This window comes from Meleagris gallopavo, chromosome 14 (genome assembly GCF_000146605.3).
Source record: "Meleagris gallopavo isolate NT-WF06-2002-E0010 breed Aviagen turkey brand Nicholas breeding stock chromosome 14, Turkey_5.1, whole genome shotgun sequence".
In the NCBI taxonomy this organism is placed as follows: domain Eukaryota; kingdom Metazoa; phylum Chordata; class Aves; order Galliformes; family Phasianidae; genus Meleagris; species Meleagris gallopavo.
In genome coordinates, this window is record NC_015024.2 from 3103668 (window position 1) to 3116944 (window position 13277).

General features: G+C 37.5%; 1 protein-coding gene across 2 annotated transcripts in view; it reads left to right on the top strand.

Moving 5' to 3' along the window:
- IARS1 (isoleucyl-tRNA synthetase 1) overlaps positions 1 to 13277 on the top strand; it is a 96406-nt gene that overhangs the window by 18799 nt on the left and 64330 nt on the right. For both annotated transcript variants that reach the window (XM_019620004.2, XM_010718400.3), the window contains exons 10-13: positions 2951 to 3011; positions 4458 to 4553; positions 9218 to 9340; positions 10732 to 10823. In XM_019620004.2, the coding sequence (XP_019475549.1) occupies positions 2951 to 3011; positions 4458 to 4553; positions 9218 to 9340; positions 10732 to 10823 (372 nt within the window). The remainder of the gene's footprint in view (positions 1 to 2950; positions 3012 to 4457; positions 4554 to 9217; positions 9341 to 10731; positions 10824 to 13277) is intronic.

Below are 13277 nucleotides of genomic sequence, written 5' to 3' on the forward strand. Positions count from 1 at the left end.
CCCCCTCCCTCCCCCTCAGCATCCCCAGCTTAATTGTCTTAATCAGTCACTTGCTCTGTGGCCATTTGAGGTGATGCTCACTCTTTGAAAATTATTTTCAGTGCTCCCATTCTTCCATGCAGATGGAACTTCTGATCTCCAGATTTGTCTGTTTCCTACTTTTTCTTTCTCCCTTCAGTTGTCGATAAAAACATTGAATATTGTCAACATGATGGAAATCTTCTTTCAGCCTAATACTGAATCAAAACTAACTTTTTTTTTTCCTTGAAATGATTCTGCATCCACGTAAGCATGCAGTCACTTGGTCAGGATGTTTTTGTGTTCTACGTGGAGCAGAATGATATGGGGAGGTGTCAAAAGCCTTACTGTCATTCTGCTCTGGATCTATCTCCTTGATTGCTTGTTAGGCTGCTCGGTTTGCCTACCAAAGGAAGTAATTTGCTTTGATGTGACTTATTCTTGACAAATTCATGTTGATTGTTCTTTGCCACTTGACTTTAAAAAAAGTATTCAGTGACTAAATGTAATGAAGTTGTTATGCTGGTCCAACTGGAGTTTTTGTCCTCAGAACTCCAAAAATATCTGTGTTATTTTGTTCTGCCTATAACACTGTTATTTTCTTAAATATTTGAGTGCATTTCTTTTAGACTTTGAAAATAAGCAGTGTAGATGCATTCAGGTTTTTGGTCTCCTGTGTTGTCATCCTGAATTGTTCTCTTACTGGAATTCTGCAAGTATGAGTTCGGTTTGTTGCCACCATTCATTTCCTGTATCAAGAAATGAACTAAACATTTAAGCCCTTTTATAGCCTTTTTTCTTCTCATCAAAATTGCGAAGTGAAAGTTTTGTACTTCCTTTTTAACACAGTCAGACTTAGGATTGTTATAGATGCTTACATGCCTTTCTAGTTGAAATTTCCGTCTGTTTTTCTCATCTCTTACCTCTCTGTACCTATGCATAGGGGTGCTGGCAACTTGTATTCTTGCAGAGTGGTAGCTTTTTCTTCTTTCTATGTTGGTGCTATAGTCTTCTCAAGCTGACTGTTCTTTTGTGATACTACAATTCTTATGTAATAAATCAGTTCTCAAATGTGAAATGTGAAACAATTAAGAGGTAGCTGGTAATTGAAAGGATATTTTGAACATTTTTATCTTAGAGCATATGAATTCATGGAAATGAACTTTTCCCTTTTCTACTTCTGACTTCTTTTCTTCTGGCCCATGTCTCAAATTTCAGGTTGTTAGGTCTTCAGGGGAGAAACTGATGCTTGCTCCATACCAGGTGGTAAACTGAGGTCAAGGAATGGTCTTACACTGAAAACATTCTGCATTTGAAGTCATCTTGTCTTCCTGAATACTTCCAGCAACCTGCCCTGACTACTTTTATTTCCTTTTTTGAGTCAGATGCAGACAGTGGTTCTTTGTGTGAGAGAAAACTGGAATATTTTGTCCTTGCTTCACTAGTCAGGACTACTGTCTTCATCAGAATCATCTCTGCTACTCGGCACGGATGAATCTGTCTTGATGTAGCTTGTGACCATTTAGTAGTGGTGAAGATGAAATGGTTGATGAATGTTTTCCTCCCTTTCCGTTACATTTCAGTCTGCTTGCATGTTAAACTCTTAAGTGCTTTATGCTATTTTCCAGCACGTCAGTTTTGTTTTCTTTTCAATTCTAAATTTCTGATCACTTGAAAGTGAAGGGTTATTATGGTGATATTAAGGTAGTCTCCGTTAGAACTATAACTTAGGTCACAAGAAGGTGGCATTGTATAAACTTCCAGCTTCAAGTTCAGGATTTAGATTACAAAATATTTGAGAAATCAAAAGGGAAAATCAGGAATGTGATCCACAACCCTTTCACCCCTTTCACTTAACTGTGGGTGGTTCTAGTACTTGATCTGTGTCTGAATACTCCCACATCTGTATGGACGAGCACTAGGATGTTGGTTTCTCATCTGATCCTGATTAAGCACCTCAAACATTCGTAAGGCTGTTTGTAATGTAAAATACTTACACCATCCATGAAACTGTACCTTAAAATAGAAGAATCCCCCTTTCCTAGCAGATATTGTGTATAGCAAGCTGAGGAGACACGCTCTTTAACTTAGCATTAAATATTGATTGAGCTTCTTTTTGTACAGTGGAACAGTTTTCAAGCAATTTTTCACTTTCAAGTAGTTAAATGTGTGCTTTGACCAGTGGTTTTGAAAGGTGTGGATGTAAATCAGGAGGAGCATAGGAAAAGACCACAGCTGTGGTGCATCCAGAGTGGTATCTCATCTTCTAGATGAGGCTGTGTTTGAGCTAGGCTTCTTTCTGAAATGCAAGATTCAAGCCTTTTTAGGAGAGTGTGAGCAATCCAGTCGTTTTCCTTGCTATCTGTAGTTGGAAGCCTGAAGAGGGCCAAATCTACAGGCTGTTTTTTGGTTGGTTTGGTTCCTCAGTGTGTCCTGTCTGTATTGCATCTTCTGAGATGCCCTTGGAAAGCGTAGATGCCTAATTATAAAGATAAGGTATCTAGGATTTAAACACTGTAATTCTCAGAAGGACCATCTTTTGTGCATACAGCTCCTAGATGTTTTAGAACAGTGCTTATTTAGTTCTGATGAACATGCTGAGCTTATAGTGCTTTGTTGTGTTATATCCAGAAGCTCCTTATCTAGAACTTTATGAGAAATAAACTCTTAATAATGCTTACTTCCTATATAAGTTTACAATAATTTCTTCATTGGAAGTCCGTTGGGTAGAAGTGTACCTGATCTCTGTTAGCAGAGATGCATTAAGACATGTTTCCATCTGAGTTGTCAAAGAGGTGTAGAAATGGGAAGTATATGCAGTCAGGTTCTGTTACATATGAGGGAAATAGGGGAAACTCCTCCCCTACTAGTGGACCAAGAGTTTTCAAGTTGTTCATTTGTGTTCATGTACTTTTTTTTTTTCCCTCTTCAGGTTTCCTGGCATTGTTCTAAAAGGCAAGAAGTATAAACCACTCTTTGAATATTTTATTCAGGTAAGATGAAGTTGGGTATTTATCACAGCACACAATGACAAAAGTCAAAATGTTTCACAACATTACTTGTTTATATTACAAACACCTTGTGTCCTAATAAGAAGACTCAGGTTTAATCCAGGTAGTTCAAAATGCTAGTGAAAGGTTGAAAACCAGAAGGCTGTTTTTAAAAATTTTCCTTAAGTTATAAATATACCCAGAGTAAGAATTGAGTGGTGAATAGTAGCATGGGTTCAGATTACAGCAAGACTTTCACTAATCACTACTGAATAAGCAGTATTCTCTCAGCCTTGCATCTGGTGAGCTTGTGTCTTTTGCCTTTAAATTCCACAGATGGAATTGACTGTGCAGCATTTGAGTGCTGTGTAAGCCTCCTGTAGGTAATAGCACATAGATTGTGTTGCTATAGTATATAGTAATATATACAGTAACAAGAGACAAGGTAGAGGACTATGTATTAAAAATACAAAAACAATGCTTACTAAAAATTGGTTAAATTCTTCAAAAGTTGTAAGGGATTACAGTACTGCTGGACAAGCACTTGTTAACTCAGGCAAGAGATTCAGTCATTTGTGTCTGCATTCCGAGGTGAAGCATGTGCTGAAGTCAGCAAAGCTGTGGAAACCTCTGTAGGCAGCAGGACCTGTTATTTCTAGATGAAGGTCAGAAGCAAAGCTGAATCTGATAAACTGGACTGCAGGTATAAAGGATCGGAGTGGATTAATGATTCTGAGTCCTGCTGTACTTCCTAAGGAACAGATGGGCATATACCAGTTTTTCTTAGAATGGATGTCTTATCCTAAAATATCCCTCTTCAGGACGTGCCAGATACTTTGTAACGTATCTGATTGAGATGTAACAGTTTGCAGTGCTGTTTTTTGTTTTTCTTTTTTAACCACTTTTACATTAAGGAGTAGAAAATAGTATGTAGATAACAAAAAATAAAGATGTGATCACACTGCACGTTTTCCTGAATTCTTTTATGCTTCCCACTTTGTTGTTCTCTAGAGAAAATAAAGAAAATTTATTATAAAAGAAAAGCTTTTAAAAAAACAATAAGAAGGTACAGTTTCCAGTACCTTCTAATGTAAAAATGCAAGGAGACTTCTGTAAAGTGAATGCCTGTGACTGTCTTGAGTGTATCCTCATTTACACAAGTGTACTCATTTGTATTCTGTTAAACAGAGAACTTTGAGAAGAGCTGTGACTTGAAGATGAATAGACTCTGTAGCCTTATGGAGAGAACTTAGATTTAATCAACGTTGATGTTGCTTAAATGAACTGTCCAAGTGTTTTAGCCATGGGAAATAAGTACATAATGTTGAGAATGTCACATTGTAATGTGTGTCATTTATTTCTGAAGCCATTGTGACTACCAGTAGCTTTCCTGCATTCTTAAGAATTCTGGTTTGCTGTATACATGAAAAGCATATTTTTGTGTTACAGTGCAAAGATAAAGGTGCCTTTACTGTGCTGGTAGACAGTTATGTGAAGGAGGAAGAAGGCACAGGTGTCGTTCATCAAGCCCCCTATTTTGGTGCTGTGAGTATGATTTATGTGTCTGTTACGTTCATTTTTTTTCTTGCACACATGGCTTGGCTTTCCAGCTACTGTGAACTGGCAATGGTTTTGAAATCAAGTAACCCTCTGATTTGCTGCTTAGAATCATTGTGTTCTAGGGAGTTCTTACATGCACTTGTGCCCCTTGTGTGTTAAAGTGGAGATTTCAGGTGTCCCTGGCTTTGGTTACTGTTGTGGTATGTGAAGTGCTCTCACCTCTGTATCTTCCAAGTGTCATTGATCTTAGCTGTTCCCAGTCTAGATTTCCAGCTTCAGGAATAAATGATCTGCTAACGTTGAAAAATAGAAAAATTTGCTTGAAGTGATAATTTTGGATGGTAGCTGTAGTTCTGCTCAGTATCCTGCCTCTTCAATCTGTCAGTTTTGGTACTTGTTGTGTATTTGGAATACCTGAAAAAATGCTTTGGGTGCTTTTTCTTTCTTGAGGCTTTATCCCTTATTGAACTCCATTCTTTTTTTCTGTTTACTGAATAACTTCATTTTTCTTTCTCTCAGTCTGTTCTTGCAAAGGTTAAGAGGGATTTTTTTCATGAATTTCATCAATTTTTAGACATAGGAATTAGCAGCACTAGTTTAGATTCATTGTCTCTTTTGTATAGGGTCTTGTCTTCAACCATTATCCAAAGATGCCCTCAGAAAACCTGTAATAACTGCCAATGTCCAGCAATTAGCAGTCCCTGTACTGCAAGCTCTATTATAGTTTCCAGAAACCATTGGCATTAATAATAGGCCTCTTTGTATTTGTGTGAAATATCTCATCTTTTTCTGTCCTTTTTTTGCTGCATTTTTTGAAGGATGCATCTGTTGTGGTGTTCTGTTTCCCTTGACAAGATGGATGTTGATATGAGAAGATGTTCTACCTTAATACAGCCGTAACTTAAAACCAGATTGGGCAGTATATTCCTGGTTAATGGAGAAATTCATGGTGACTGGTAAAGTGCCTTAAGGAATCTAAGGCATATTGCACTACCTGAGCCTCAGATTCCCCTGTAGCTAAATCCTGCAGGATGAGAGAACAGTTCTTGGTTTTGAGACGAGAGAACTCTTGCTGTGGAACAAGGAGTAATAGAAGTGGGAATGCTGCTAATAGCAGAGGAGCTCTGGAAGAAGTGTTCCGTTGGCTGCTGTGTTGATTTGTTGTGTATTTTCGCAGTACTTAATAGTTACTGGGAACAGCTTGTTGGAAGGCTTAGCTGGCCGGTTAGTCCAAGGATTATCTGCCATCTTCTGTTTGGTTTGATGGCAAGCCCACAAAGACTTGTATGAACACTGAAAGAGGGAAAAAGAATGTTCCATCTCTCCCGGGAAGTCAGCAATTACCTTTTTAAAATGAGGAGTTTGGAAAACATGGCAGTATAGTATGTGCATTACAAAGGAAGAAAAGATGCACAGAATAATTATGTAAGTGAAAAGTACACTAAGATCATAAAACTAGTAATTAATACATATGGAGCATCTAGACTTCATAATGTGTGGCATGGACCTGAGTTAACTGATGTGCTACCCTTAGAAGGAAGTTATATAGAATATGTTGTATGAGATGCTGCTGCTTTTTTCTTGTGGGATGCATACAGTTCTGTTTTTGGTGGTCCAGTGATTATTTTCATTCAGACTCACAAAGGCTCTAGTTTAGGTTCAGGAATTCATCACAGAAGGCACTATACAAAATACTGAGTATTACATGGTGTTGACTTAAACGTTTTCATTTTTAAATAGGCAGTCTTAGATGAAAAAGAGAGAAACTCCTGGTTATGGATAGGACTGTCTAATTGGCTTCTCTGCAACTTGCTTCAGTGTTGTGTATTAAAGGAGAATGGGGAAGAGGAAAAGGGGTAAGTGGAGCAGGAGATAAAGCTCAGAGGAGAAAAAGAGCACAGTCCTTTACAAGAAGTGTTGTCTCATGTCTGTCCCTTCCCCACCAGAAAAAGCAAGTTCTTTTAAAAAACAGAAAGCGGAGGTTTTTTTATTATTATTATTATTATTATTATTCTTTCTGGTAGACATTGGGATGATAGCTTAGATGCTCCTTATCCGGTAGTAAAAATTCACCTTTGTTTAGTTCCATGATATGTTGTTTCGTTGTCTTGTCTGATATTTTTGCCAGATAGAAGCTGCAATACTGCATAAAATTACATTTTATTATTATTTTTTTTTTTAGTTCAAGAGAAATCAAAATTAAAGCTCATGGAGAAAGACAGACCTGCATTAAAACTTTTAAAACTCATTCTACTTGCAGATTAACATGACACCAACATCCAGCTGCTCAGGCATTTCATCATAGGTAGATGTGTCTGCATCAAGTTCTAGTAATGTTTTAGTTGGCATGCAAACCTGTACTTCCAGTGCTTGCTCAGAATGAATCACAAATGTTTCTTAGGTTCATTCCTGTTATACTTTCTTTTCAACACATTGCAAAAGTATACTTAAGTTTTAAGTGGTGCTACAGGTAAACCTTTTGGCAGTTGTTTTTCTTTTTTTGTTGCCTTTTTTTTCAAGTTTCTGGCAGAAAAGCCTTGAGTTATTTTCAACAGTCAGTTTTTTAATAGCTTCTGTTTCACTTATTTTAAGTACAGCGTTGACTTCTCTTTGTATTCTTCTAGAGGATATAATCATCACAGGCATTTAAAAAAGCACGTGACCAGCAGTGTGACTTCAATCCTGGAAATAATTGAAATTTACTTTAGTTTTCCAGTGAAGCTTAGCACTTGTGGTTTTCAGCATGTGCCTGAACGTATTCTTGGATTGTGATTACTGAAACAAGTCCCCATTAAATCAAATAGAAGGTCAGTTTGTAGAGCTTTTACATTTAATTCCAAGCTTTTCAAAAGAAAGGAAACTCTTGATGTATCACCGGCTGCTTTGGTGATGCAAACCATACAGAACCACCTCTTGCCCTGGGTCCTGCAAAGTGGAAGGTTTGTTATTATGTTTTAGCTAGGTTGTCACTGTGCCAGGCTTTGATGTACTCTTTGCTGGCTGCTTCTTCAAAGCCTTTTACAGTTCATTGCCAAATCAGGGTTGACGTTAGTTCTGTCATCTGGCCTACAAATTAACGCTGCAGTCTGCTTGCTGTATCTCAGCAATAATAGCTGGTGAAAGGCCAAGTGAGAACAGGCTTGTCTTAAGTCATCTATTGACTGTAATAACTGGTTGACCAAATGGAGGCTGAAGAATTGTGATGGTTGTCCACAGTAACTGAAAAGTGGACAGAAACTGTCATCTGCAGAGTAACTGAGTGATATAACTGAGAAGAGGTTTCTGCATGTGATGCATTGAAGCAGTTAAGTTCTCTATTGCTGTGGAAGAATTTCAGCATGTTCTATGAAATACAGTGTGGATCCACTTGGCAACATTTACCAGACCTGGCTTGAGAGGGCTGGTGGGTAGTGCTGAAGATGCAGGAATAAGACTGCAGAGAGGATCTGGAAACTCTCACCCAAAGCTGGCTTGCCAGTATTGGTTGCATCTCTGAAAGGAGAATTCAGCTGGGTGTGAAATGCTTGCTTATTTAACACTTATTTGAGCACTTTATTCAGATAAGATCTCCTTGATCAAGGTGACTTGATCAGCTTACTTTAGAATGCAGCTCCTATGAAGCAGCTGTTGTGTGCTTGTTTCATCAAAGGTAAATGAGCTCTAAGCAAATAGGAGTCTGAAAGTTCAATCACAGCCAGTTTAGATAGACAAGGTCACTGTAGGTTCCATTTCACACCACAACAAAACCCTTCCATTTCTGTCCCTGAATTCAGTGCCCCATTTGGTCAGGGCAGAAGTACAGGAACCTGTCAGACTCAAACAACCTGCCTTGGTGCAGGCTTAAGCAGGACCTTGCTCTTTGAGGAAAGAAAATTAAGTGATTCTGCAAATGTATTGAGAGAGTTTAATCTGCAACCTCCCTGCTCTCCTTCCCCCTCCAATCCCTAATTATATAATCCCACCTTTAGGGAAAAAAAGTGGGTAATCTGGAATAGCAATTGGTTAAGATGTGTTTACTTTCACTTCAAGCTTGAAATTGGAGTCTGAACTTTGCTAGTCCCCTTATAATTTTATTCTGGTCTTTCATTTTGAAGGTACCATTGGTTCTTAGTTACATTTCTGAAAAGCTTTCAGTGACCTTATTGTCCTGAAGGCTTTTTTTTTTCTTTTCTTTTGTGCTACAGGAAATTAAAGATTTAAATGAGCTGGCCAGGAAAACAGTCTGTGATGTTGTCCATGTGGTGTGGTGGTTGATCAATATTGCTGCCTATGGGCCCAAAAGATTGAGAAATACAGATTTCAAGACTTAAGATCATTAACACATTCCTTCAGAAGTAGGAAATTCTTATGTGTAATTTCAGAATAAGATTGATTAAAACAGCCTGCCATCTCTATACATAAACACATGTATATTTGTATATGTGTGTCTACAGAAGAATTATTAAGAATTCTGAAGAAATCCTAATTCCTGGTATGAATAAAAGCACAAGTGTATATACAACATTTCTTAAGCATTTATTTTGTAAGGTGAAGGCTGAGTATTTCATTATTCTTGCCCAGTCGTCATGTTTCTTATTCAATATTTATTTTTTTCTGGAATGGATATTGTAACTGATATTTCAATCTTCTATAACTTGGTGCTTTTGCAGGATGATTACAGAGTCTGCATGGATTTTAATATTATTCAGAAAGATTCTGTCCCAGTGTGTCCTGTTGATGTGTCAGGCTGCTTCACAGCTGAAGTGACCGATTTTGCTGGACAGTATGTGAAGGTTAGTGAGTCTGGAGATAGTAAATTACTCCTTTATTCTAGATAGAGTTTATGTGCTTTAGAAGCGTTCTTATCTTTGCCTTAATGCCTTTGTCTTCACTGTGCCTCTGTAAAAATCAAAATGTCTATTAATGTGTAACTATGGCAGATTTGTTTATTAAAATATCTGGAAGAAAAAAAACCAAAAACAACAACCTTGAAACATAAATAGTATTGTAAGTCTTGTAATGAAAGGGAAGAGGTGTGTTTGTTTATGTTAGTAGCAGCAAAGTCACACTTTTTGCTAGTTTCCTACAGAAATGTTATGTATGCAGTCTCTAGGTAAGTGTGCCTGCCTTGCCTTTGGATACCAACTGAATTCACAGATGTCATAATTAAGTTTATACCAGCCAGATAGTTTAATGCAGTTTCTTAATGGAGAGAATCCAGTCATTTTTCCTACTTGTGGGACATGTTGCAACACAAATTGACTTGCTAATAGATGAAAGAGAATCCATCTGAAAGGATACCCAGAGGAACTCTAGATTGTTACAGGCAAATCTGTAAAAACGAATGCCTCATACACTCAGCAAATAAATTGTTTTTCAGTCGTGATTTCCTACTGTTACAATTTCATGGCCTTTTCCAATTGAACAGGCTTGAAGTCTTGTATTTGAACTCAAACAGCTATCATTGCTTCCTGCATATTGAGGCAAATAATGGAGTAGTGGAGGCTGTATGTTTAGCTTTTTGCTGATAGGAATCTTAGCTTGAAGAATGTTCTTATAATGGTGAATTCTTTTTTAGACTCTGAATATTGCAAAATAAAAAATCTTCGTGTGCTGTGATTTTTTTTTTTTTCCTTTCTTAATTTCATTTTGACAGTGTTTGTCCAATAGGTTGTCTTTAGCTCTTATTGTGCAGCTTTCAGTCCCAACTTAAACTGTAGATCCTGTCAGGTGTTACAAAAGATGGTGTAGCTTCTGTAACTGTAGTCACATTTTAGAGGAATGTGTTACAGTGAGTTCTGAACATCAGATAAAAGGCACTGTGTGGATTTCTACTGGAAAATCAGAAGACTTAATCAAAGATTTAATGATGTGAGTTCTGGTGTGTAGCAGTGCTACAGAAAAAATTAAGTTCTACACTTCAGTATATGTGGGAGGGAAAAAAGCTAAGGGGAGAATGGATTGATCTATATAAGGATTTGGAGAGCAAATAACATTTCAAATGTAATGTTTCACAGTGCCTCTATAGTAAATGTATGAATTATATGCAATCTGGGGGATTTTTGTGTAGATATCGAATTACTTGCAGGTTATTTTTTTTGGTTAGATATTGGAGATGAATGTTGTCGTAGCTTACTGAAATGGTGAAATTTGTTATCCAAGGAAAACTTTTCTTTTGTTTCAGGATGCAGATAAGAACATCATTAAATTACTGAAGGAGAAAGGCAGGCTGGTTCACAACAGTAGTTACAAACACAGCTATCCATTCTGCTGGAGGTAAGAAGTGCATGTGGCTTTAAGATTGAGGGTTGTAACTGAGGAACTTCTTGAGGTTTGCCTCCTTTTCCCCTCTCACTTAACTTCCTGGCTTAACATCACTGAAAGTGAAAGGGATCAAGCGTACTGAATTAGAGCAGCTGCAATTTTGGTTTAGTCCTTCAAATGTTACCAGCTTTTAAACGGCAGCCAGAAACTACAGTGCTTTTATTTTCTTTGTCACAACTCAAATATACAGTCATGGCCTTCTGAAATAAACTAGTTACATAGAAATGCTGATGTTGTAGAACATACTTAATCCTGCCACATGTTGACATTCTTGTTGATTGATAAGTTGCAGGCAGCACCTAGCAGCAAATTATCTGGTAGGAAGAGCAGAATAATGGAATCTACTTTAAAATCTCATTTAGCTTCCATCAGAAATCAAACCATAATTGGAATATGCTAAAAGTGGAAGAGTAGTTCTTGACTTCAAACATGGTTATAAATTATTTTGATTAATGTAAGAAAAGTTTGGAATCAGGTTTTCCTACTTACTGTACTATTTTTCTTGCTTTTCTCCAGAACCAGTGAGTTGTTGGATCCCAAGTATGTTATTTCTCTTTTTGCATGTCATCAGAGGATCCTTCTTTTAATTGTCTTGTTGTAACGTTATGCAGTCATTTTCTGTTAACTGAAGTTGAAAATTTAAAGGCGAGGGCAGCAGCGTCACCTAAGTGAGTACACAGTAGACAATTTGAGTACACAGTAGACAATTTCTAGCCAGAACTCTTCTTTATTGGAATTGTTGAAAGAGAAAATGATTAGCCAAAACTGCTCTATGTACTTGTGAGATCTTGCTTACCTGAATGCTTGTGTAGTCTAGGTAGTGGTTTAACAGCTCTGGAAGGAAGTGATTCAACAACTCTGGAAAGCAATAAAGGTAACAAGCTTGACATCCAGATGTCCATGGTAGCTACTGTGTGCCATACCATTAGGAATTAACACTAGGAAGCTCTGTTTCTGACTCATGCAGGGCTTTGCTTTTTTAAGCAAAACCAAGAAGCATTCTTTAAGGGGATGTGGTCAGTAATCTGTCATATGCTTCTGAAATTAAAGAAAATGGAAGATCACAGTAAGTTGTTTAAAATTACTGCGTAGTCCAGAGTGGTACAAGAAATGATTGGAGCATGTAGAGTGCACAGAGAGTGTTATCGCTGAGCTTTTCATGTACAAAGGTTACATTTCAGAGAGAGCTGATGTTGTATCACTGCTAAGGAACAGGCTGTTTGCTCAGATGCTTCTCTACCTCTGATAAAGTTCTAAAGGACACACGTCTAAGGAAACGTGTTGCCACTGGTGTTCCCTAAAGGATGTGCTGGTCCTGAGTAATCAGAATTCATCTCTGTATGTGATAGGATGATGCTGAATAGGTGACTGCCAGGCTTTAGCATGCACTGTGAAGTTTTCTTTTACCCTTGCAGAAGAGCAAATATTCTTAAGTTGTTAAAATTGGCTATTTGTGTTAGAATTTTTTCTGCTTTTAGTGGCTGTGCCCTTAGTGTGGTGCTTTCTGCTCTTTCTTTATCATCCTGATATTTTGTCTGAACTCACTATCTTTATTTAAATGCTTAGTACTTGAAAATCAGTTTTACCCTTTAATGTATATATTCTGTGAAGCCTCCAGGAATGCTCAGTAGAGAAACTGCTTTAAGAAATGCAGATGTTAGTTACAGAAGAAAGGCCAGTCCTCTGCTGTTCAGAGATAGCAGGTTTTATTTCAGTGTGATTGTCTTGAAATTCTGAGTCACACTGTTGTGTTGAGTTGTGTTGAGAAGTGGAAGGGAAGATGAAAAAGGGGATTTTATTCTTTTGTTTGAAATAGGTTAAGTTTATGGAATATGTGCCATTTTTGCCTTTTACTTTCAGACTGTAGTGCTAGTAAGTTGGGTCTGTCAATCTTAGTCCTTTGTGAGGTAATGAAAAAGCACAGATTTGAAGTTAAAGCTAAAGCACAGTGTCATGGAAGCAGTGAGAGTGGTTGTGCTATATTGGACCAAAGAGGCACGTATCCCTGTAGACCCTCTGACAGCATCCAGAAGTCAATGTGTAGGAAGGGATATGAGAACAAGGAGGTGTTCTTCATAGCAGTCTCTTGGCTTCCAACCATTTTCAGATAATGAAAATAATGAGCCCACATCACTGCCACAACCACTCCTGAATGATGTGGTTATATTGGTGCCTTTTCCATTTCCTTTCTTTTTTTTTTTTTGTGATTTCATTTGCTTGTTCTTTTTTATATATATGAAAGTCTAGCAAACATTGTTTAATTGTCTTAGGTATGGGAATATATTCTGGTCTTCAGGAAGCCTATATTTGTCTTCAGCAAGGTGGCCTAGCTTGTTAGGAAAGAGTTAAAAGAAAACAAACAACCTTCAGTTTAGATAGAAGAATGTTTATGCAGAAAGGATTTTT